The sequence below is a fragment of the Molothrus ater genome, chromosome 8, assembly GCF_012460135.2.
Source record: "Molothrus ater isolate BHLD 08-10-18 breed brown headed cowbird chromosome 8, BPBGC_Mater_1.1, whole genome shotgun sequence".
In the NCBI taxonomy this organism is placed as follows: domain Eukaryota; kingdom Metazoa; phylum Chordata; class Aves; order Passeriformes; family Icteridae; genus Molothrus; species Molothrus ater.
Window position 1 is genome coordinate 6590282 of NC_050485.2, and position 23996 is coordinate 6614277.

Here is a 23996-nt window from a genome sequence, read left to right on the forward strand (position 1 = left end):
GGTATGTTTGGGGCTAGACTAACAAAGTTTCAGATTTTCTCCTGTTTATAAAGGCCATACCAAGAAGGCACATTTTGACTCAAAAGTGGCTTTAAGAATGGAGCTATAAATATTCTTGTGTTGTACTTCATGAAATTCAATCCATCATGATGGATATTTCTGTTGTAACATTATTACATGCCTAAATTCAATTGTATAATTGGATAGGGCCAGAAACAATAAGCTGGCATTGCTTTGTTTCAGCATACTACAGATTTAAAATACCTGTAATCATAAATCAACATAATTATTTGAAGTTCTGCCACGAAGCAGAACAGGAAAAGAAAAACTAAAATAAACTAGCTGCTAAAGAATTTGACTTTACTTTCTTGAGACGGAAATTTTTTACCAGCTTTGAGTCTTACCACCACTACAACTGGGAAAGTCTTTTCTCCTTTCCAGTTGCCTTGAAAGGCACCTCCTCCACAAAGATTTCACTTTCTTACAGCTTTCCAACACAACTGGCGGAGCTCCACTGAGGAATCCTGCAATGCCAGAGCAGGAAGGATGTGCCTGCAATGCAGCCAGTGGGACCAGGGTAACAGGGAGGCTGAGAGAGACAGAGCAACCTGGGCTCTCCACAGGCAGCCAAATGTCTGGTGGGACAGGGGCCATCACTGCTAGGGCAGTCTGTCCTGCTAGAAGCTCTAGGAGGAGACAGCTAAAGTCCCTCCTTGCAGTGGAAGCAAAGCAAACTGAGCATTTTTTTGTCCCACCATGTTAAGTATTTTGCTGCTTATGCACACAAAATAATTTACTAATTCCTCCCCAACCTCTGTGTACTTCTTAACACTGTCAGAATCAAAACTAACCAACCCTTTCTTCTCTTTTTCTACCCTAGCACACACAAGCAAGAGCTGGGGAGCAGCTTTGATGGACGGCCCCTGGATGTGAAGAGAGTTTGTTGCTGGTTGGTTCATTTTTAATTATTGCTAAGCAACTGCCATTGGGAGCTGGGCCTCTGGAGATCACTGCCCAGCTAAGGCAGAAGACCAAGCAGATGTGAGCACCATGTAGGAAAACACCAGGAGATGCTTTGGGATGGACTGTGTTGTGTTACTGGGAGGGGCAAAAGCACTGATGGCAGCTGAAGAGTTTCTCCCCTCCCCTCCAGTTACGCGACCATTTTCCAAATCTCATCTCCACCTACCTTCCAGCCATGCAGAGCTTCATGCTTACTGGAGGCACTGGGCTACAGCATGACTGAAGTCAATATTAAAACAAGGATTCCTCCTACAGCTTCCCTGCAAAAACATTGCACTCACAGGTACGGAGTCTCCCAACAATCTCCTTGTTCTGTTTTTCTTGCTGCTATTACAGTTTTTTAAAAACTCTTTTTCTTCCTCCTTTCTCTTTTCATCTTTGTAGGTCTCAAGCTATGTATTTCATTACTTCTGATACTTATGTGAAGAATGTTAAGCCTTTCAAAAATACACTCTTTTGGCCAAGTGCTTTATGGGTACTGGAGCTCAGCAGCATATACAGTTGCATGTGCACACACAAAAAGATATGTGCAGCTTCACATATGAGAGATGACTACGTACTCATCAGCACAGTCTGTGTAATCACCTTCGGTTTGTGTGTACATACAGAAAAAAAATATACAATTACTGTAACTTGATTAAAAAATTTGCTTTCTCAAATTCTCAACTTGTACTCTTGCACACTATATCATCAAATTGGAGAAGTAGCCAAAACCAGGTAAGACCTAGATTTCCTTGGTCAAAGAATACAGGGGGGAAAAATCCTTCTCTTTCAGTATATCTGAAAGAAGCAAAAAAGGGTGAACAAACAGATCTGGGGGGGAAAGGCAAGTCAACTCCAGCTCAGCAAAAATTTCTAAGATAAGAAAACAACATAAATAAAAAAGAGGAGATATAAATAGGTGATGTGAACAATTCTTGAGAACAAAAAAGCATTTGATATCCTCTAAGCTGGTGTCACAGGGTGGTTATTAACTGGCATAAACATGCATTTTCAGTCCCACTGAGTCACACAGAAAAGCTGGCTCTCAAATAATGAGGCTGATGGAGCCTGACATCCAGTTCTACTTTTCTTTACTCCAACTTGGAACTGTTGCACAATTACGATACAGTACGTCAGGATCTGATAAACAGAACTGAAAAAGGGAAAGAAAACAATTTTTTCCCCTACAAGTCAGGTTCAGTGCTTTTGCCTATTAAAGTAACCAAATATGTTTCTCTCTGAAATCAAAGCCAAAAGGCAGCATGCCAGACACAGTTAACAGATAAATCAATGCTCCTGAAGGGCGGGCTTTTTTGTTTTGGGGGGTTTCTGCCTGACAACAATCTTGTGGTGAGCAAACAGAACACCCACCACACATCTTGTCAATCTACTCACATGAAACAGGGAAGGAAATGCAAATACTTTTGAAGATCTAGGCACTGTTTGGAAAAACTTCATGTTCTAACCTCCCTGTCAAAGGTCATGGTTCTCATAACCACGCAGTCTGCAGCTATTGTAAAGCCCACCTCATATAATGTGTAATTGCAGCTAATTTATCACTAAGGTCACTGCACATACTATCTGGGAGTTTGTAAACAAGAATGAATCACAGATTTCATTTCTGTGTCCCTTGCAAACTGGAAGACCTAACAGTTTCCTGCTCCAACATACAAAATAGTATTGCTTCTATAAACCTACTCAGGTCACCTTGCCAGCAGTTTCCATTTAATTAAACTGACAGCAAAACAGGGCCTTTGCTAATGTGATCCAGACCAGTTTGCCTTCAATGTAAATTCTCAGGCATGAAATTACATCAGAAACAGATACAATAATCCATCTATATCTAAGTCATGAGTTTAATCTATACTAAAATAACATTTTCTTTGTCCTATTGAAGTCTGTTTTGGAATTCAGTGATCTTTTCTTCTTTTCACAGTTGAAGTTCAGAGAATTATTCAACTCCCATTCACCTTACAGTCAATTCTGAATTTTCTTCTTGCCTGTAATTTACACATTCATTGTTGGTTTCTAGGTCATGGGTAGCAAAATGATCTCACATGTGAGAAACCAGATTCAGGACCTACTTCAAACTTTCACTTTCTGGAAATGAAATAGACTGGTAGCACTATAAAAGTAGTTCACAGCCACTTAAAGCAGCCTGAGTTGCCTTAAGCTAACAGCCTGCCCTTTCACACAGATCCTTGATCAACTGGCTGTAAAGCAGAAAACTGATGAGATTTATAGGTACCTTCAATAAAATGGAGGTGGGGTTGTTTGTTTGTTTAATGACCCATAACTTTTCACTCTCATCTAATCATTCTCATCAGTACTCAACTGATGCAGTAATTCCTACAATACCCAGGAAGAACAGAATATGCAAAAGAATAGTTACTGCACAGTAGCCACAGTGCTCATGATGAGCAACTGAACAAACTGCAGGGTGCATTTCTACCAGATGCAAGTGAGATGGGAATTTCTGAGAGATGCCAAGCATTTTGTTCCTGGCCCATGAGCTGTCTCCTCCTGCACCAGCATGAGGACAAGCCTGAGGATGCTAAACACCCCTTGTAATTCATGCCTACAATATCTGAGGGTTTGAAAACGGGAAGGGATGGTATCCAGAAAGCAAAATCTGGAAAAGTCACAATTAGTAGGGAAAGGGCAAATAACCAATCTTTCTCACTAAAGTCAGAGTGTGCCACAGCAAAGTCTTCAGTGTGACTATCTCTGGCAGTCAAAAAATGACTGAAATAATGCTCTCCCAAACTCCCAACCTTACAGTCAAGTCTAGCAACAGCACTGGAGAAGCTGCTCTTTTTGCTGCTCTGTGGATTCCTGACACTGGAGGAGCACATGACCTGAGCTCTGCTGCACTGGTTCTCCAAGCTCAATGGGAAGTACACAGCACTTAGCCAGCAACACAGAATGATATACCAGGACATTCATTCCGAGACACTGTGGTGGGAAGGCCTGGACTTCAGAGTGCCTAGCAGTGACTGTCACATCAACATTTTGATCCTGGAAAGAAAAAATCAATTCTACTACATGCAACTGTGCTTCTGATACCAGCTATGTAGGTAAACTAATTGAAAAGAAAAGCTTGAAACCATTCTGAAGGCAGATTCTGGCTTGAAACCATTCCGAAGACAGAAGTTTTAGCACCAAACAAAAACTGAGGATCCACTCTGGTATAAATTTGGTCTCTGTGTTCAGGCTATCACACACAAGAGGGTTTCCTGCCTTTGGAGTCAGTAATCACTGGCATGGACCTGGAGTCACTTCACCAGGTGAAAGGGAATGCTCCTCCAAGGAGCCTTGTTTCTTATTTTGATTTGGGTAACCTGGCTGGTGAACTGGCAATGGACATAGTGGGAAATTCTTATGGATAGTTGGGGCAAAGATCTCAAGGAGGCACACACAGAATTGTCCCACATGCAATGCATACAGACATGCTCTGAGGGAAAAGGAGCACAATGGAAACTGGATTCCCATTTTTTTCTATGACTGTCATCCCATTCTGTCACGTCTTAATAACTTTCAGTGATGAAGGCAAAGTGCCCTGCCAGCTCCACTGAGCTTAGGGCACTCCTTGCACCACCTGGAACAAGGGCTTGTTGCCTGAGAGCTTGTGCTGCAGCTGGAGGTGCTACAACCATAAGAAGAATACATGACAAAACCACTGTAATAACTAGAGAAAACTGAACCACAGTTCATTTTCCAAGTTTCTACCCACCCAAACAAACATTTGCAAAACTTTTGTTACTTGCCCAAGAATGTCTGCTGCTCAAGACATGTTACATGACTAAGTAGGAAATCTGCCACATGCCCAACAAGGTATCAATAATGCTTTCAGTATATTTTTACAGCCTAGACAACATAATTTCCAAGCACTGTTAGACCAGTCTTCCTTTTCAATTAAGAATTGAATTGCATTGTTCTCCTAAAATGTAGAAAATTAAGTGCTTCCTTAAGAAAACCAGCCATACACTAAGCAGTCTGATATTCTTGGGGAAAAAAAGGAGAAAATTTAATTTTGCAGCAGAAGACAATGGTCAGACATTAGCATGATCAGAAATCATTACAAGTCCTTCTGGTAACTGCTTTTCTGTTTCACTGTTCATGAACATCCTCTCTTTTAGAACACTTAACAAGCGTTCTCAGAGTAAATGTACATAAACCTTTTCTTATTGGTAGACTAATTTGATCTACAAGGTGATGAGGGAAAAAGGGTCTGATAGAGAACAGCAGCCTCTCCTCATCTCTGGTTGTTAAGAATTAGCTCTCTGTGCTTCCCTAAGTCACCAGAAATGGCAAAGAGGTACTGCTTTGTGCAAACAGCGTTGGCCAGAGATGAGGGAATCACTTCTCAGGTTTACGTACATGGATTTGCTGATATATCTGATCACAGCCTCTCAAATAGGCAGAGAAACTACTAATACTTTCTTCTGCAGAGAGTGAAAAATGCTCCTATTCCATTTGTGCAAATATGCTGGGCTCACATTATCAAACACATGAATTCCTGTCCACACATTCTCCATCTCCCCTGCAGACCCTGCCATCAAAACAGCAGGGAAAAAATTGGCCTCATTTCCTGTATATTTCATATAGACCTAAACATTCTTAAGTATGTTGTCAGGGAATATATTTTAAGGCTGCTATGCTCACATCTGATCTCCTACTCCATGCTTTTAAGATATTAAATAGGCTTTACCCAATAAATCAAATGTTTTGTGCCTTAGAATCACATGGTATCTGAAGGCACCAAAGCCTAAATCCTGCACAATTCTCATTCACTATATGCAAGTCAGGGGAACCAGGTCAGAAAAAAAAAGTAAAACATAAGCACGAAGCCTCCCTGCAGAGAAGGCTAACAAAAATCCCAGTGGCAAGGCAGAGAAGCTGCCCTTACTGCTGTCTCCAACCATCCTCACCCCTGCTCCTATCCAGCTTTGCACCACCTCTTTCCCACTCCATTACAAGAGCATCAAAGCTGGAAGTCACGGTGGAGTACAGCCTCAGCACTCATGTTCTCAGTGTCCCAGGCTGGTCTGAAACCTACAGAAATGAGCACTGACCTCCCAAAACCCAAGTGGGATGATTATCCTAGAGGCTCCTTCCTGTTGAGGGCTCTAATAGCTGGGTAGGAAAAACAAAACAACTTACTCTCTCAAAGTTTTTCACAAAGGCCGACAGGGCCTGATTTCCCTGCCTCTCACGCTGCTCCAGGGTGTTTCTGAACACCACAGCAGCAAGCCTAAGCCAGTGCTGCAGCATGGAAGAGTTACCACAGGACAGAGAAATGCTCTCCCTACCTGAGCTGGAAGGCTCCTCCACAGGAAGAGCAGCACAGGCAGCTGAGGGGGCTGAGCACTGGGGCAAGCCCACTGCCTTCATTCAAACTGACCAGTCCACCGAAATACCAGGAGCCTCCCACACACCAAACTGCAGCATCTAACCTCTGGTGTTTTACAAGAGCACAAAGGCAACATATAAAATGCATTCAAGAAACACTGTGGGAAATGCGCCAGCATTTTAAGGAACGTTCCCTTTGGACATGAAGCCTTTTTTAGCCAAACCACTATGATTTTGTCTTAGTGACTCATACGAATGGATTCTGGATTAAGATTTAAAAATGGAATATTTTCTCTTCTGCTCCTAGGTCCACCTCAAGACATGTGAATGAAAAAATAGCAGTAAGAATATTAGGCTGGACTTACATTCACCAACAGACACTAAATAGGGATCTACTAAATTTGTAAAGCTAGCTGAAGTTACAAATACATAATTCTGAAAATGCAATTCCTTCTAAAGTCAGGCTGGGCAAGGATCATAAAACTATAAAAAGATACTTTGTCCCTAAAGATTGTAAGAGGCTAATCATTAGCCTTCTGTTTATAGTGGTTACCTTTTAATTCCATTATTATGATTTTTTTTTTTCGGAATAGATCATTATTCTGATCTATTTTTCCTTGCAGGGACCTGGATCCTTATTTCTACCACACAGGTAACAAAAAAACACCCACTGTCTCCAGGCAAAGACAAAGACTTGCCAGATTAAAAACAAACTGACGAAGGGTACATAAATTTGTGTTTGACTACTGCTGGGCATCTGAAAAGGCACACATTTTCTTTGGAAAATTCTTCTTCCAGTTTTTCATACAAATGACAGTAAAATATGTACCCAGTAGCAAACTGAGAGAACTAAATTTAAAATGCACTTTCAGACCACTCGCACTTTTTTCTTTTTAACTTCTCTTTTCCAAGGCGAGAGGGGAGGAGGGAGTTTGTACCAATGTTTTGAAGTACTGTAAGTTCTTTTGCCTTTTAACAGAAATATGTAAACAAGGTGTATGACTGTAGGGTAATGTTCTAGTCACAAAGCATTCAAGAGCCAGAGTGAAGCTATTTAAAGAATGGAGTATTCAATTCCTGAGGCCAGATGCTAGTATAAATATGAAACTATGTTCACACTGCAGATTAAATTATTTTTAGTTTCTGCATTTGAACTGCCAAAATTATTTGGGTTAGTTTATTTATTTTTTTTTACTGTACCACAGAACTTACAGGGCCACATTTTTATGTATCTGAACAGAGGATTAAAAACACAAGCGTAAAAGGACTTTTTAATCTATTTTCTCTGTGCAAGAAGACTGGAAGTGTATAGTGACAAACACTGTCACAAGTAAGGGTCATTCAGGCAGTAAGAAAACTAAAAATAAAGATGGAGCTGAAGCATTTGAGATTCTTGGAATAGATTTTTATAGTAACTTCTCATTTAATTTTTCATCCCACAAAGCTTTTAATTTGGAAATACTCTGTGTGAAAGAAAAGTGGAGACTGTGGTTTCACAATAATTAAAGAGAAAAGCATGCATTAGGATTGCATTATACCCTGTCAACTGGGTTTGCCACAAGAGCTCACACAGATATTGCAAACAATATCAAGTCACTAGTAATTAACAAAAACAAATAATCAATAATCCCATGACCATGCCATAGCAAAAACATGGTTGAATTCAAGAGAGAAAGACAATGAAATAAACTGGTAGTGAACAAAGCAAAGTGAGGTTCAGTGACTAACTGGGTGAGGACCTATCACTGATACACCAAAGCCTACAGATCACCTACAAGGCCACCCCTCTTGCTGATGACCACTCCACTGCTGTCATTTTTTTGATCCTGTAATTATCTTCTCTTTGTTTCATCAGCTGACAAAGATTGAAGGTCCAGGATATATCTCAGGGAAGTGATTCATCTACTGATAGAGGGCAACTCTACCAAGACCCAAAAAGTAAAACAGGAACCGTGCGGAAGGACATAAATGAAGACACAGACCTTTCCCACGGTGAATACCAAAAATGCTCCCCTGGCAGGCCTGGATGTACAACCAGGAGAGGGATGAGCAGAAAGACTGCAGCTTAGGCAGTCAAGAGACTTCCAACACTAAGGAATGTGGAATTACTGAGCAGATTGCTCTGCACCACACTGAACGTGTGTATTTTGCCAATGACTTATGGAAGGATGAGGTAGCATGGCACAGCTGGCTGGGGGGACATGCTGGGAGGGGAAGGGGTCCTGCAGCAGCGGGCTGTAACCCACCTAATACTGGGATGTGTGAATGACACAAGTACCTGCAGAGACTGTCACTGCCCCAAGTCAGCAAGGCAGTGGACACCAGGCTCAGTTACAAACAGGTGACATGGGACATGCTGAAAGCTGAACTGGCTCTTGACTATCCTGTCAGGTTCAGCCCCAGTTCCTAATTAACTGTTCTTATCGGGTATGGATCTGGTATCACAACAATGAAGTCTCCTTTTGGAGGACAGGCTGACGATGCCAGCCGCCCCTGGGTATTTACAACAGGCTTTTAAAATGCACTAGCCTGCACTTTAAAGAAACTGGGGGGGGGGGGGGGGTTGAGAACATCTGGGCTTTGATTGTTTCAATTCTCAGTAACACAAAGTGAAAAAAATGAAGCAGCTGTGGATAAAATGTTCAGGAACACAGCAGCAACTTTGTCATCCTCTACCTATATTCACCAGCTTCGATCACAGGAGCAGAATGGGATGTGGGGGAACTTGGAGGAGGACGAGAGTGAATGTTTCCCACCTTTTTCTTAAATGATGTATTCGTTATAGGATCCTTGAATTGTGTGGGGATCTATTCCACTCATGACACACATGCGTAACTCCCCTTGGCACTGATGGGAATGACGAACGTGTTGTGAGAGGAGAATTGCCCCCTAAAACTGCAGGAGTGTGAACAAGGCTGTAAATATATCTCAAGGTTCTGGTAACATTAGAAACCAGCCTAGCGAATTTCTCATGGTTTATTATGATATCACCAAATCCCCTCCATGTATTTATAGCCTTGTAATTCACAATTATTCTGGGTCCATAAATGTTTTTGGCATCTGAATGTAGAACTGATACTATTATTTCACATATTATGGTACTGTCCGTGAATGCTAAATTTATTCCAGCACAGACTCCTGGAGTTCATTCATCAGATATTTTATGCTACTGTTCTTTTAATGATTCATTTATCCCTAGTAATATTTGTATTCTGAAGTGTGGCGTCTCCAGCCGACAGCACAATTCAGCTCTGCTGAATTATCTTTTTCTTTCACAGCATAACAAAGTAGAGCACAGTCAAATTGAAGATGGCCTTTAGTACACTGTCAGAACAATACTGCTTACCAAGCATATCCAGACACATTTCTCAAACCACATGTAATGCTCTGGCTGCCAACATGCTCATAAAGTCATTAACCAGCATCTTAAAACGAGGGTGTGATACATATATTTAAATGTTTAGGAAAATCAAATGTGGGCTCTCCTAGAAGCTTATTTTGAATTTTAGCTTCTACATATATCAACTATGCAGACGTAAAAATTCACCTTGATTTTTCACAAGCTGCTGAAACCATACACATTACCTATCACTAACAAAAGCCTCTTTATGCCATTAACTATTTGCCCTTCACAATGTTACAGAGCAAGACAGACCCAAGCTGAAGGTTTACAGTGCTGAGGATTCATTTTTACAAGCAAATTATTATTAGCAGTAAAATTAAGGAGGAACTTACTTTACATGTACAGATTTTACTAAATGAAGTAAATAAAGGCTATGCCACAAGGTTCTCTAATACAAAACCTGCCCAGTAAGTTACAATTCATGCTGTTTTAATTTTTAAATATATGCTTTCTTTGTCACCCACTCCTACACACTGCACTCCGATTTATACACACACTAGGTTTAACCATTCCCTTCCCAAACACCCTCATCTGTCAATGCTCTCTTCACACAAGGATCACCAAGCCAGCAAAGACAAGCAGGACCCAAATTAACCAAAAGGGATGAAGCACTCAGAATTGATACTGAGACTCTTAAAACTCAGTCAACAAGGCAAAGCTGCCAGAACACAATCTTCTCCTGTGTACCCACAGAGCCCCTCTGGGTGCTCAAAGGTGATACACAGTGCTGGAGGACATCCCTGGGCTGGGAAGGCACACTTGCTACTGTCTCCTCAGCTGCTGTAGTGGAGTCCCTTCCCATAATCTTGTCCGACAACTTCCCTTTCTTTCTAGTGTTCCCACCTCCCACCTTCCCTTGCTTGCCCAAGCAAAGCAAGGGTCCCACCTTGCCAAGCTGAGGAGCCATCACTTGCTGTTGCTGAGATCTCCATAAATGCTGACATGGCCATTCACTGACAGCTTTTACTCCTGTGTGCCTCTGTCCTATCAAACCATTTCTCAAAAAGGAGAGAAAAGGAATAAAAAGCAAATCTCCACCTTCAGATGCACAAAAGATGCTCTCTCTGACAACCTCTCATGACACAAGACAGGTCATCTATAAGAAGATGAATATTGTATCTCAGAGAAAAAGTACTGGCCTTTCTGCAACCACACAGTCAGAACCAGACTAGGATACTTGGGAAAACAGATAATGAGAAACCAGACACATCATACTGTGCCTATAAACAAAGGGCCAGCTGCCTTTCTGGGCATGGGAGCAATAAAGAGCAACTCAAGAAGGCATGGAAGGGAGGTGGTGAATAAATTTGTTCTGGCTTTTCTCCTTCCCTACATGGGAAATGACACCCAGATCTGCCCATGGTATCAAGAGCACCCACAGAAGAGCCTGAGCATCTCAGCACAGCCATGCAGGTCACAGGCCAGCATGATTGATGGGCTGGTATGAAGACAGCTCTGACTCGAGTAACAGAGCACTTGGAGTCAAAGATGGTGCAGGACTCTAACCCTGGGCTCCAGCAGCACCGAATTACAGCACAGGAAAGCAGCCAGGCAGGAAAAAAGAGGATGTCCTTGAGTCCCACCCAGCTATACCACAACATTATGTAGGTGTTGGGTTTACAGATCTCAGTACTCAACAAATTTTTGGCTGGCTGTGTGGAAAGGATATAATGCAGGAAAAAGGCATCAGTGATCTATGAGGGATCACCACATCTAACCAGCAACCCTAGCACACAGAAGAGACCACTGATCACCTCCCTCCACGGTGCTGGGCAAGAGAAGCACAGCAACACAAAACTACAGATGTCCCAAACTGGGCCCCAGACATAATATGGGCAGGAATAGAAGGTAGAGGGAAGGCTGGGGAGTAAAACAGCACCCTCTAAACCAGTGATTAAAAAAAAACCAAAAAACCTAAAAAACCCAACCAAAAAAAGCATACACTGAGATAAAGTCAGATTCAGAGCACAGCAGCACTGCACCAGGACACACACGTTTCCAGTTACTGGAACAAAAACCCATGGTCAGTAAGAATTAAATGCAAGATCCAACAGTGACTAGAAGGGAAAAAATCCTGGAGAGCAGACACATGTGGGTTATTACACAGCCTGGCAAGGTCAATCCCAGTGCTAAAACCAGACAAAAATAAAAAAAGCCATCAAACATTTTTAAAGGGACACTGTCCCACACTGGCTGCTTTGACACTGTCTGTGAATGGTCCTTATTTTGTAATTATGTAGGCTATCCTGCTGCAGCCAGGGGCTGCAACAAAACTCTTATTGATGATGCAAACTGCTGCAACTTTGACTTTAAGAGAACATGGGGCAGTTCTGTAGCTTCACAGGCCAGAGAGTAAAATTTAACTTCTCCTCCTCTTGGTTTGCAGCAGTGATTCCTTCTCTGATATTTCTGAATAGACCCGAACTGCAATTGCAAATGGCCGTGCTCTACATGAATGGCAAAGTGCCCTGTCATAATTGAAAATGCTGACACAGTGACAGTGGCTATCAGCACAATTCTGATGATCATGTTAGCTCATTCCTGCTGCAGCCAGGTGAACAGCCACTGTGAGTTAGGGGCTACCAAGAGGGAAGTCACCTGGGATTTTGTTTACATTTCTTAGCATACCTTCTACATTTCAAAGAACAAAATACTGCATCCTCAGCTTCCAGGGGTGATGTGTTGTCATTATATTACAAGGGCTCCAGATTGTAGTCTCCTTATTGCAAGAGTTTCATACCTCCTCGATGTTTCTCATAGGCAGCTCCTCTAAGCACTGACTCTTCCTTCTTCTCACAGTAGCCAACTGACTCCAGTTCCCCTTTTAACCAACCACCCCACTCTTTTATAGCACTCTCTTCTCATTGGCTACAGCTGTGGCCTGTTAAAGTCAGGCCAGTTCCTAATCTCTAATAATTGGCTCAGCTGCAACTCCTTAGGGGTAAGATTATTTTCTATACTACCTTTATTTTTCTTACATTCTACCCCCCTACAGTGATGCTCTCACCCCCTTTTTATGAAAGCTGAAAGGTAGGTCAAAGCTTGATAAGAAATCCAAAGCTCTTAGATAAGGCATGCTTGAAGTTTGAGGTGTGCAGTGTTAAAACTCCTTTCAAGAATCACAGATAGATGAGGCTCAACACAACCCAGTGGTGAATGAAAGGCTTCCATAGTCAGTGCTGCTTATTAAAATGTTTTCAACCTCACCCTCATATGCTTCCTTTGCAATGAAGTAGGCTCTCCACAGGGTAAGGAAGAAAATAACAACACGTAAAACATCCCAGCACTACTCAGGCAAACAAGTGGCTGAAAGAAGGACAGAGACCTTGGAAGGACCCCAACAACTTCCTTCCAGGGAGGTGGAGGAAGGTGCAGAGGAGAGCAGTAATGGCTCAAGAGAGAGGGGCAACTGAGGAGGGAGAGCCCCAAAATGCTACTGAAGATAGGGTCTTCTCCAGGACTGAAATATTGGAAGTACACTGGACTTAACAACTGCATCACCTTTCAGCACTTAAAGGCAGCCAACAACTGAAGCCAACATTTATTAAACTAACTGGCTGACCAGTAATAAAACAAATATTTATCTCTGTCTGTCTGCTCAGCACCTCAGGTTATCTCTGATCCCAAACATGTTAACACCAAAGGTAAGCAGTAATTAAACCAAAAGAAGGTGTTGAACCAAATGAAGCCTTCCTGCTTCACACCCTCTCTGAACAGTCACCCCAACAGAGCTTCCTGCTTCAGAGCCTGCTCGTGTTCTTGTCCTGCTGCAGTAGTGCTGGCATGTGCTATAAGCTGCACAAACATAGAAGAAAAGCCAGGCCACAGCCTCTTTTTTCCCAAGGGAGTCGTCCTCCTCTATTCAGGCTCCATGGAGCACAACAGACAAGTCCAGTAATAGCCTCATCTATGGCAAAAGAACTGTATCAATTGGACTGGGTAAAACGAGTTAGAGAGGTTGCTTTGACCCACAAGACAAAAAACAACATACGGTGCACAAGGGTAGAGAGGGGAAAATGGGATAATGGGACATTTACAGGAACTTTATCAAGATCAGAATGGCATTCAACTAGGGCAATGAGGACAGGAAGGCACAAGAAGAGGCAAAGAGCGCAGACAGAGAAGAGTGGGAGGGGAAAGAGGCATGATTTAGGCACAAAGTATGCAGAGTGGCTGTACTCTAAATAGCTAATGATTAGTTGGTCAGAAAATTATTGCATCAAGTTAAGCCAGGTGAGCCTGAACTGAGCAGCACGCGACACACAATGAAAAAGGAGAGTCAGTGTCAGATCAGAAGTCACCACAAGTGTCTGAACATGCTACAGCTGCAGATTATCAATTCTGATAATGGCACGGTTTAACTACATTATAACTTGATAATCTTCATCTGGTGAAGTCACACCTGCTGGAAGGCCACTGGCAAGAGAAATTGGAAGGGCAATGCAACAGCCCAATGCCCACTGGGGCTGGGAACTGTGTGGTTGGCACCTTCCAGAAAGACAGCTCATCCCTGCTCTGCCTATCCTTCCAAACTCACTGCAATCTGCTGGGGATTGGCCAATTTGAGTGGCAACACAAGGTCCAGCAAGGAACTGCAATCTTCCAAGTGAAGATAGGCAAATTATGAGACTGGTAAAGATGAGAAAATGAGAGGGTGACCCAGTCCTGCAGCACCCAGGTCTGCCTAGCAAGCTCCTCTGAGAGTTCAAAAGAGCCACTTCATGAGAAGTAGGAAACAACTGCTGGAAAACCACCTACAGATGAGAAAAGTGTGACTGCTAGAATATACACCTCAGCTAGGAGCAGTGGTTGATTTCCCTGGGTTTTCACAGGGAACAAAGATCCAGATTTTATACCCTCAAATGCATGACTGTGGGAAATGAAAGACAGAATAGGACTGATTGCTAAATTTTCTTTGGGTTTCCCCTTGCTGGACCTGAACAAACAAGAAGTGCAGCAAAACCCCTTCCATTCACCAGAACTGCTCATGCCATTACTAACGCTGCCAGTGCAGGAGCCCTAACCGCCCATTTTGGCATGATACTCACAGAGGATGGATAAAAGAGTGGCAATGCCAGCTTGGGGACCAAACCCAGACCTGTGTTATGACAGAGCCAGAGGGTTGCAGACTGCCTGGCTGTGGCAGCAGCTCCCACCTCCCTGGCCCAGCACAGGCACAGTGGCCATTTGTTCCATGGCTAAACCCAGGCAGCTCTGCAGCTCAGCCTAACCCAAACCAGCAGAGCTGGCGAGCACTAAATTCAGTCATTTTCCCCTCAGTCTCTTCTCTCAATTTCAGCTCTGACTCCCCTATCTTTTATTTCTTTTTCTAAAGACACATTTAGAGATGAAACCATTCATAACTGCCTATCCACAGACAGTTTGTGGCAGCATAATTGACAATGAGTCTGCTGCAAAAATGAAAATGCTGTTTTAATAACCTTGGCCTAAAATACATTCTGTTGTATGCCTCAAAGGGTTTCAATAAAAAGTCAACCTGTAGAGACATATTTTCTTGGCTTAAACAACAATCCAAAGCATATAAATGTAGTCCAACTATAATGACATATTTATAGGCCAATAAAGCTTACACTGCAGCTTTCATACTTCACTTAAAGGAAGTCTGTAAGAAGCAATGTTATATAAAATAATTTGAATTTTTTTTGAACTATAGCCCAAGGAATACAAATATGCAACTTTGCCATATTTAACCAATAGTGTTTACATTGCTTAGTTGTTAAACATTTTGTAAAATGAAATAATTCCTCATTTGGTGACTTCCCATTGGTTTACCAAATATGGGTATACAAGTCCATTTATTACAAAGAAAAATTCCCTAAATAATTCTAAAGACAAAAATAAATAACTAGCGGCCTCAGTAGTGAATGATTTTATCAGACCAATTCTTCTGGAAAAACAGGTTCTTATGTTCATTATGAATAATACATTCCTGAGCAACTCTATTTTTATATGCTGCATTGTTGTTGCTCTTTATTTTTCCTCAACATTTGAAAGAAATATTCAGAAAGCTATAAATAGTCTTAAGACATAAACTGCTAGCATTCAGTATTGACATATTTGTAGAAAGGGACAGAATGTATAACATAAATATCTCAACAGGCAGAAAGAAATAATTCTTAAAAATCATTTTTCAGGCTGAAATCTTGAAGCTCACACAAAAAAATGCTATTGCACGATCTTTTATTTAATACAGTCCTAAGGAAAAGTTCTGCATAATTCACTAGTGATAAAAACAACAGTATTTTACAGGAAAAAAAAGCCCAACCCAACAGTTTCTGCAGAAAAGAACAGCAAAGAGAAAAGAAAGAAGAAAAAAAAAAAAGAGGAAAGAGGGGAAAGAGGGAGAAAAGAACAAAAGAGAAGAAAGAGAGAACAAAAAAAGGAGACAGAACTACCTTGTTTGAATTAGGGTCGACTTTCAGTTATAGGTTCATGGTTTCTACAGGTTGTGGATTAACCAGGTGTTGCCTTAAGTTCTGGCTAAGCAAGTGCCACTGAACACATGGCACAGGGTGTACACTGCTCACACGAGGCCTCACTTTGCTTGGTTGCTGTTTGAAGCTGCCCTTCTCCCAGCAGCAACATGTTTAATTAAGTAGGTTTGCCCAGTGACACCTCTTTGGTTCTGTATCAGCCATGTTTTCATCTAATCCAGGTTATTTCACTCCTCCCCACTCCTAGATAATGTGAGAAAACTGATTTTGTTTCTTCTGTAAAGCTTTTTTGAGCTCTTTGCTGGGGATATAATTTCCTATTACCTTCTAGAGCTTGATTCAAAAACATCTAGTAGGAAAAGCTACAGAATCTACTCACTTTTATGGAATTTTTCTGTAATGGAAACATGCCATTTTATAGGAAAAGAAGGGGTCCAGGAGATCATGTTGTTTATCTAGGCCTTTTCAACACCTGGTTCAGCAACTTCCTCACCTACAGCCAGGGTTAAACACCAGCATCAAGCGAGGGACCTTTGTGTGACAGTGCACTGTGCTCCTTTTACAGCTCTATTTTAAGAGGAAAGACTACCCCATCCCATTGTGCTGGGGACCTGCTGCAGAAGTGATTGCTAATAAATCTTTTGATCACTGCAGCTGAGCGCTGCTCTGTTGGCAAGACACTGAGGATTGGAAAAGGTCTGTGGGCACACGTCCTACCAGGCAGTAAAGCTGCCCTTTGACAGCAGAGCAGAGACAACACCAGCAGCTCAAACACCTCAGACACCCCATATCATGCCGTTGCCTCCAGCTGGGGACATGACAACTCCCAGAGCAATGTCAACCCTGACCAACCACTCAGAACGAGAGAGTAAATAAATCCTCTTCGTCTTACCATAGATGAGACAAACACCAGAGCTCATGGATTGCCTACAGGACACCAACTAGGGCTGCTCCACCAGCTTCAAACATCACCATTCTTCTGAGTTTTTGTGTCAGATCCAAGAAGCAAAATAAGATTAAATTCTTGGCTCTTTCAAATGGTAAAAAAGTAATCTCAATACTAGATTTAGGAAATTTCTTTGATTCCCTTAATAGGCTGGATCAATTGTCTATATCAATGTATCTGGTCAGCTACAGATCTTTGTGAACCTTTGGTTTCACTCCTGTCAACCAGTCATTATGAAGATAAAGGCAGTCATAACTAAACATTAGCCAAAATTCCCTTTTCTACAGGGAAAAAAAAATAAAACCCAACGCAACAATAAAGCCAGAGCCACCACCTGAAAATGAGCAACATCAGAATGTGGGGTTATCAAAATTATACCATATAGTTTGCATTCCATGAGCGTTTTCAGTATAACCCCTACTTTGAAAGGCTTAACATGCAACTATAAGCCTTGGGCTTAAAGATAATTTTCTCTGGCTCCTAGGGTAGATAATAGCAATTTCATAACTTACCACAAGGAGTTTTTGTTTGTTGAAAACAAAAACAAGAAAACATTAGCACACAAAAGTTCTGTCTGAAAAACATTAAGATTCTTCTGACACAACAAATGCAAATAAATGTACTGCATAAAGATACCAGGGCAATAGCAGGGAAAATTACTGCATGTAATTATGAACTAGAAGAAACCACAGAGAAAAGCAAAGAGAGAAGGATTGCATGGCTTATTTTTTCCCTGGACATGCAATGAAAAACAAGATCAACTTCCAATTGTACTTTAATCTTCCAACCTGCACAGCTAATGGTAACATGTGAAATTGACACAATCATTTCACCATTTGATAAGATCAGAAAAATGAGATGCAGAAGATAAATCTTCCAAGACAGATCTTCAGCTTCATGTAACTTGGCTTCGATGCCAACCTAGTCCGACACTATAAAACTGAACTTGGCCCTGCACTCCTGTTCACACAGATACAAAAGCATGTCCTCCAATGCATCAGGCTTAGCTCTTAATTTCTTACCTTTTCACACATTATGGCCTAAACTTGATGCTTTTCAAACATGGAACATTTATTAAAAACTTGGCAGAAGAGACAAATGTCCCTGCTATGCACTTCAAAGAGCCATCTCTGACAGCTGTTACACATCCAAGGTCCTAATACCACAAACAGGCACATCTACCAAGAGGAGACTGATCTCCCTTGGACCTGGGAACCCACCACAGGTATTATAGGTGTGAGTGCCTGTGCAACAAAGCAGTCCCACAGCTGCAAGCCTGTCTGCAACCACCCAAAGAAGCAGAGCTATCAACTCCCTTCCTGAAAACAGACAAGGGAAGAAAGCAGGGTCTGTGTGTGGAGACAGTGGGGTGCTCACAGAGCCCTGCAGCAACATAAAGCTGAGAAGGAAACACCATGGAAGGGACACATCCCTACTGAACGTGACGCAGAGCCAACCATACAGAGTCAGGGCAAGCACCAGGAGCACCTATGAGCTCCTGGAAGATGGGACATGAGAAGTGAAAGGCCTTTGCTCATCCCTGCCAGTCACAGGAGGCCTCAGAAAGACATGTCAGCCTGCTCTCCCCACAGTGTACAGCTCTGACCTGATCCCCCAGCCTGCAGAGCCCCAGGGAGAGCCTGGGACAATTATTTGTATGCACATCTGCAGAGTTTGAGCCATAGTGCTCGGGGCCATACAGACAGGTATCACAGTGTTACCCCACACCAGTCTGCTAGGAGCTTGAGATGAGCTCACCACCACCACTCATCCCACACAGGTATCTCATGGCCACACCTCTGCCCCAGGCTCAGACATACCTTGGGAATCTGCAATGGCATGGCAGGATCAGGCCCATCTGTTTTCAAAAGACACTCTCCCATAGCCCCCTTCCCACAAGAGAAAGTAAGGGATACTCACCAAGGTCAGCCTTTTCCTTCAGAATATCTTTGAAGTTCAAGCCACTGTTCAGTGTGGATTGTCTGTATCTTGTCAAGGCCTCTTTCTGCCCATTCTTCCCCACATCCATGGGCTGGACCGGCTCAGCCCGGAAACCACACTTCCACTTGGAGAAATCGGACTGTGCCCATTTTGCCAAGTCCTCAAGCTTCACAGTAACTTTTTCTGAAACAGCAATAACTTCATCCTGCAAGAAGTGATCAGATGAGAATACAACGTGTCACTCTGGGCTCCCTGATGACTGAGAAACCAGTAATATCATCCTGCACTGACTCCTGCAAAAGCCTGTCTTGCTGCAGGCTGAGTAATTTTTCTGTATCACAGAATAGCTAGTGCTTAATTTATTCCTCTTGCCACCTAAGTGGAAATATTAGTTGTTTACTTGAAGCAAATATACACCATCTAAAGACAATTTCTAGAACCAGGGCAATGATCCTAAAAGGCATTTGAAATGCAGGTTGCCAAATCACATTCTGTATAACCCAAAGCCTTGAGGGAAAGTTTGCTTTTTAGGTGCAATTAGCTGCAAATGTAAAAATTCATGGCTGGATGACTAATGGTTATAGTTAGTCCTGAAATAAATGGACTAAGTAAATCTCAGATTCTTGGAACTCTGACTCACCAGAAAATTCCTATGTTTATGGTACATTTTCCCTTGGCTTATACACAAATATTGAATTTAACTTTTGTCCTTAAAATTAAATAAAACTGTGATGTAATCCCAAAAGAAATACTACATAAATGTGCTTCCCACCAAAAGAAACTTGCACATTCTCATGTTTCTTAAAACCTTTTTCAAGATCAGAACTGAAATTTCTTTCCCCCCTTCTAAAACATACATTCTAAGAAGAGCACTTAAACTTAGTTTAGCCTCCAGAACATACACTCAAATTAAACAGTCCTAACTGCTGGATTTTAACCTTCCAGGAAACAATCAACTCCTCTCAGTCATGATGAATAAGCAGAATATTTTACAGCTGACTCCACTGAGCAAGGGATCAAGAAAGCCTCAAAAAATAAACAAACAAACATACATATCCAGCAAGATACACTCCAGATTTTTTTGTTAAAACAGCAGAAATAATTTATGTTGTAACAAGAGCTGGCTGTATACCACACCTTGCCCACCACACATTTCTAACACTAAATAAGGTTACAGGTTCTTGAAATAAATAAACCAGAATCCAATTTTTCTCTCAAATAAACATAAGTATTTGCAAAGGGGAGAGAAATTCTTTGAGTTATTAAACAAAGGGAAAAGCACGACTGATTCTCTCTGTGTGTTTTTTTTTTGTCCACTGAACACATTCCTCAGGAAATAAAATACTGCTCAATGGAAAAAAAAAAAGAAAAAGAGCTTTATTGTGACAAGTCGCATACAATACAAAACCTGAAGTAATTCTTGTAAAAAACCAGATCTGATATTCCTCTCTTCCTTATATAATACAAAACTGTTTTATAAGCAGGCACCTTCATTATATTTAGTGCAATAACAAATATTTGGTCAGAAGTGAACAGCATGTTTATATGCTAAGCAAGCTTGTAATAAAATCTTTTCCTTTATCGCTGCACAGCATAAGAGCCTCCACCAAACAACAAACAATAACAGTGATGCTTTAAATCTCTGTTTATGACAAACGTCAATACTTTGTAAACAAGCACTGGGTACTACAAAGTACAATTTCAATGGATGGTTTCACCCAATTTCATTACACCATCCACTTGAAATAAAAAAGCTGTAGTTGCTATGCATTTTATAGCTATTACATGGTGATTATTAAATGTCAGGATGGAAAAAAATAATACATATATATAAATATCAGCCTGCCTGCAGACAGTCTCGGCAATTTCTGGATGAAGTCCTCTCTTTGGGTGTTGAATACCATCACCAGCTACTACACAATTTCTCATATTCCATACTAGAGAAATCTACTTAGCAGCAGTTAAAAAAAAAACCCAAAAAACCAACAAAAACCTGACTTGGAGATCAGACATGCTTCTGGTTAAAATATTATTTTCCAAATAGCTCTCATGATCAAATGATTATGATTTCAATTACTAGTTTCTTCATATCCTTTCCAAGAACTGGTATGACTAATTTTGGCTGGCATACAAAGTAAGCCGAGCAGACAATTTATTAACCAAAAGAAAAGTACAATCACTATTACATCATCAATGAATAAACTTGTTTTTGAGAATGCAACCTTCACACACACGCACATGATGTGTACACAGGAGGAAAAAGAAACTGAATTAAAAAAACAAAACAAACAAACAACAATAAAACAAAATAAACAAAAAAATACCACAAAAATCCCCCCCAAAAAGCCCTACTGTACCAAGGGTGAAACGAAACTGGTGCACTCTGTCAGGCTGCCATGGAGGGGGAACTGCAGAGGCAGGAGCAGGGGGCCTTTTGGGGAGCTGGGGAAAGCACACCTCAGCCATGAGTTTCCTGTGGCAGCAGCACATCCAGCCACGGGAATTTTGGGTATTCAGCATCCCCATACGGATGTGAGGGGCCAGGAAAACAGAGACACAGCAAAAATGCCACTCTCCGCCACCCCTCAGGCCTCAGCAAAGTGACACCAACATCCAAATACAGCCACAGAGGGCAAAGGGGTGCCCAGGATGGCACCAGGGAGCAGCCCAGCACAAATACAAAACACAGAAGAGTCCATGCTGTCCCTATGCTGTGACAAGGGCTCTGGGCTAAACCTCCCTCCACAGCTGCTGGCCCCTTGTCAGGGCCACTCGGCCACCTCCACACCAGCCTTGTCCCCAAGGACAGCTGGTCACCCCTGCAGCAGCTACATCCCTAAGGGTGCCAGGCTGGCCCCCAAATCCCTGTCCCCAAGGCACCAGGCTGGGCCCAAATCCCTGTCCTCCCCTGCTACTGCCAGCGATCCCCACAGCGGCACCACAGAAACGTGGCCTAGTTCACTTTTAGGCGGGAAATGGAAAAATGACCTGAACCGCCTCAGAGCCTGCCTTGGGTCGCCCTGCCCATCACACAGCAGGACTGGACAGACCTGCTCCCTTCCCTCAGCACTCACTTTTGACCCAGTTCACACAGAATTGTCCACATTCTTCCCAACTCCTCAAGTACTCCTCAAACACTGCAGATCAGCCTGCAGGCCTCCTCTGCCAATGCAGATCTCACCGCTGTGGGACTGCATCTCCAGGGGCACTCCTACCCCAGTGCCTCATCATGCAAACACTGAGCCAGGCATGGCAGGCAGCTCCAGTCTCTGCCTTTGGAGGAGCCTGAGCCACGGGCAGCTCCACTGGGGCTGTCTTGCCCACATCTTGGCAGTCTGCTGACACCAGAGGTCATCTGCCCTTGCGCCACAGCACCCAGAGGTCACCCAAGTACCTCACCAGCTCTGCAATTCCAATGTGCCTTGCTGCGCTTTTGCACATTCTTCAGCAACCTTTCCAAGCACTCAGCCCCAAACTGCTGTGGTGTTTGGGGTTTTTTTTAGAGCAGCAGGTGACAAAGGGGTCTTTCTCCTTTTTGGTTAAGCCCCATGTCACAACAAAAGTTGCTCTGGGACCTGCAGAGCTCTGCCAGCCACAGGAGCTCCTATACCCCTGTGGAATCAACCATTATCTGCTGCCACAGCCCTTCTAGAGAAACCCCTTCAATGAGATGACAAAGGAATACAGATGTTGAAAAAATAAAAACCAGGTACACAGTGACACATGACTAACAAACCTTTAGAAGATTAAAGAAATCTGCTGTATAACCTTCATGTCATTCATAATTATATCTCTGTGTAAACATGAAAAACCACCCACGTAGCAAACAGTGCATATATATCTCTATCTATACAAAATCAACTCATCATGTATTAGCTATGCTCTGAAGTGATATGTTTATGAGGTCTCCATTGCACAGTTAAGTCTTTAATTACCATTTTTTCCTGCTAGAGCAAGAAGAGAAAACAACCAGCAGAGATTTCAACTCTGCTCAGGAATGAGATTTATCTGGTGGACCTGACCAATTGGACAGTGGCCCAATGGACCAATGGTCTCAGCCACAATGTTGTCTACATCTCTAAATAAGCACTGACTACAGAAAGAGGCACTTTTTTAGCTGCTTCTATAAAAATGGTTATTGAGTCAGCCTGTAATTTTAGCATGTCTTATAAGACTTCTGAGCACAGTACAATTCTTTCACCTATCAAGTAGAAAACGGGGAGATGGTTAAGAAAGATGGTGACACAAACCCCTCTTATCCATCTCGTTTTTTTAAGAGCACACTGGATTTGCATTTCCAGAGAAGTCATCCAGGGAGAAGAGGACAGCATCTTCTCGAGAGCCATTATGCTTAAATATTATGTCACTGTTGTCTAAGCAACCATCACAGCCTCGTGAAAGCACAGAATGCTATATTGCCTGACTCAGCAGATGGCTGAAATGCTTATAATCAGGGAAACAGGTCAGGTAGTTATAATAGCTTAAAGCAGGTAATTATTTTTTAGAAGAAATATTAACTCTTAGAAGGCAGGGAGTCACAGGGCAGCACAGGGAGGTCATACATCTTGATTGTACACCCACATACGGTACATCACAACTCCTTACTCATTGCCAATAACTAGAAAAGATTTATATTTTAGAGACATTGAGGCAGCCTTAAAAGAATTACAGCAACTGAGATATCTCAAAATTTTGACATGCTGAGACTGTTTTCACTCCAGTACTTCCAGAGGTCATTTAAGGAATTCTGGAGGGCATGAGCAAGTCAAACACCTGCTTGGCTGTCTCCTGACATCAAATATGTGGCCTAGAGAGAAACAGGAGATGTACTGTAAAAGCTCTTGCTGATAATTACAGGAGACACTCTATGTCATTTATCTGATCAGTATGATTT

The 23996-nt window shown here is 42.2% G+C and overlaps 1 protein-coding gene across 3 annotated transcripts in view; it reads right to left on the reverse strand.

The window, feature by feature from the left end:
- The window catches only part of ARID5B (AT-rich interaction domain 5B), a 115145-nt gene that overhangs the window by 82651 nt on the left and 8498 nt on the right, over positions 1–23996 (reverse strand). For all 3 annotated transcript variants that reach the window (XM_036385577.2, XM_036385578.2, XM_036385575.2), the window contains one exon: positions 19082–19307. In XM_036385577.2, coding sequence (XP_036241470.1) covers positions 19082–19307 — 226 coding nt within the window. The remainder of the gene's footprint in view (positions 1–19081; positions 19308–23996) is intronic.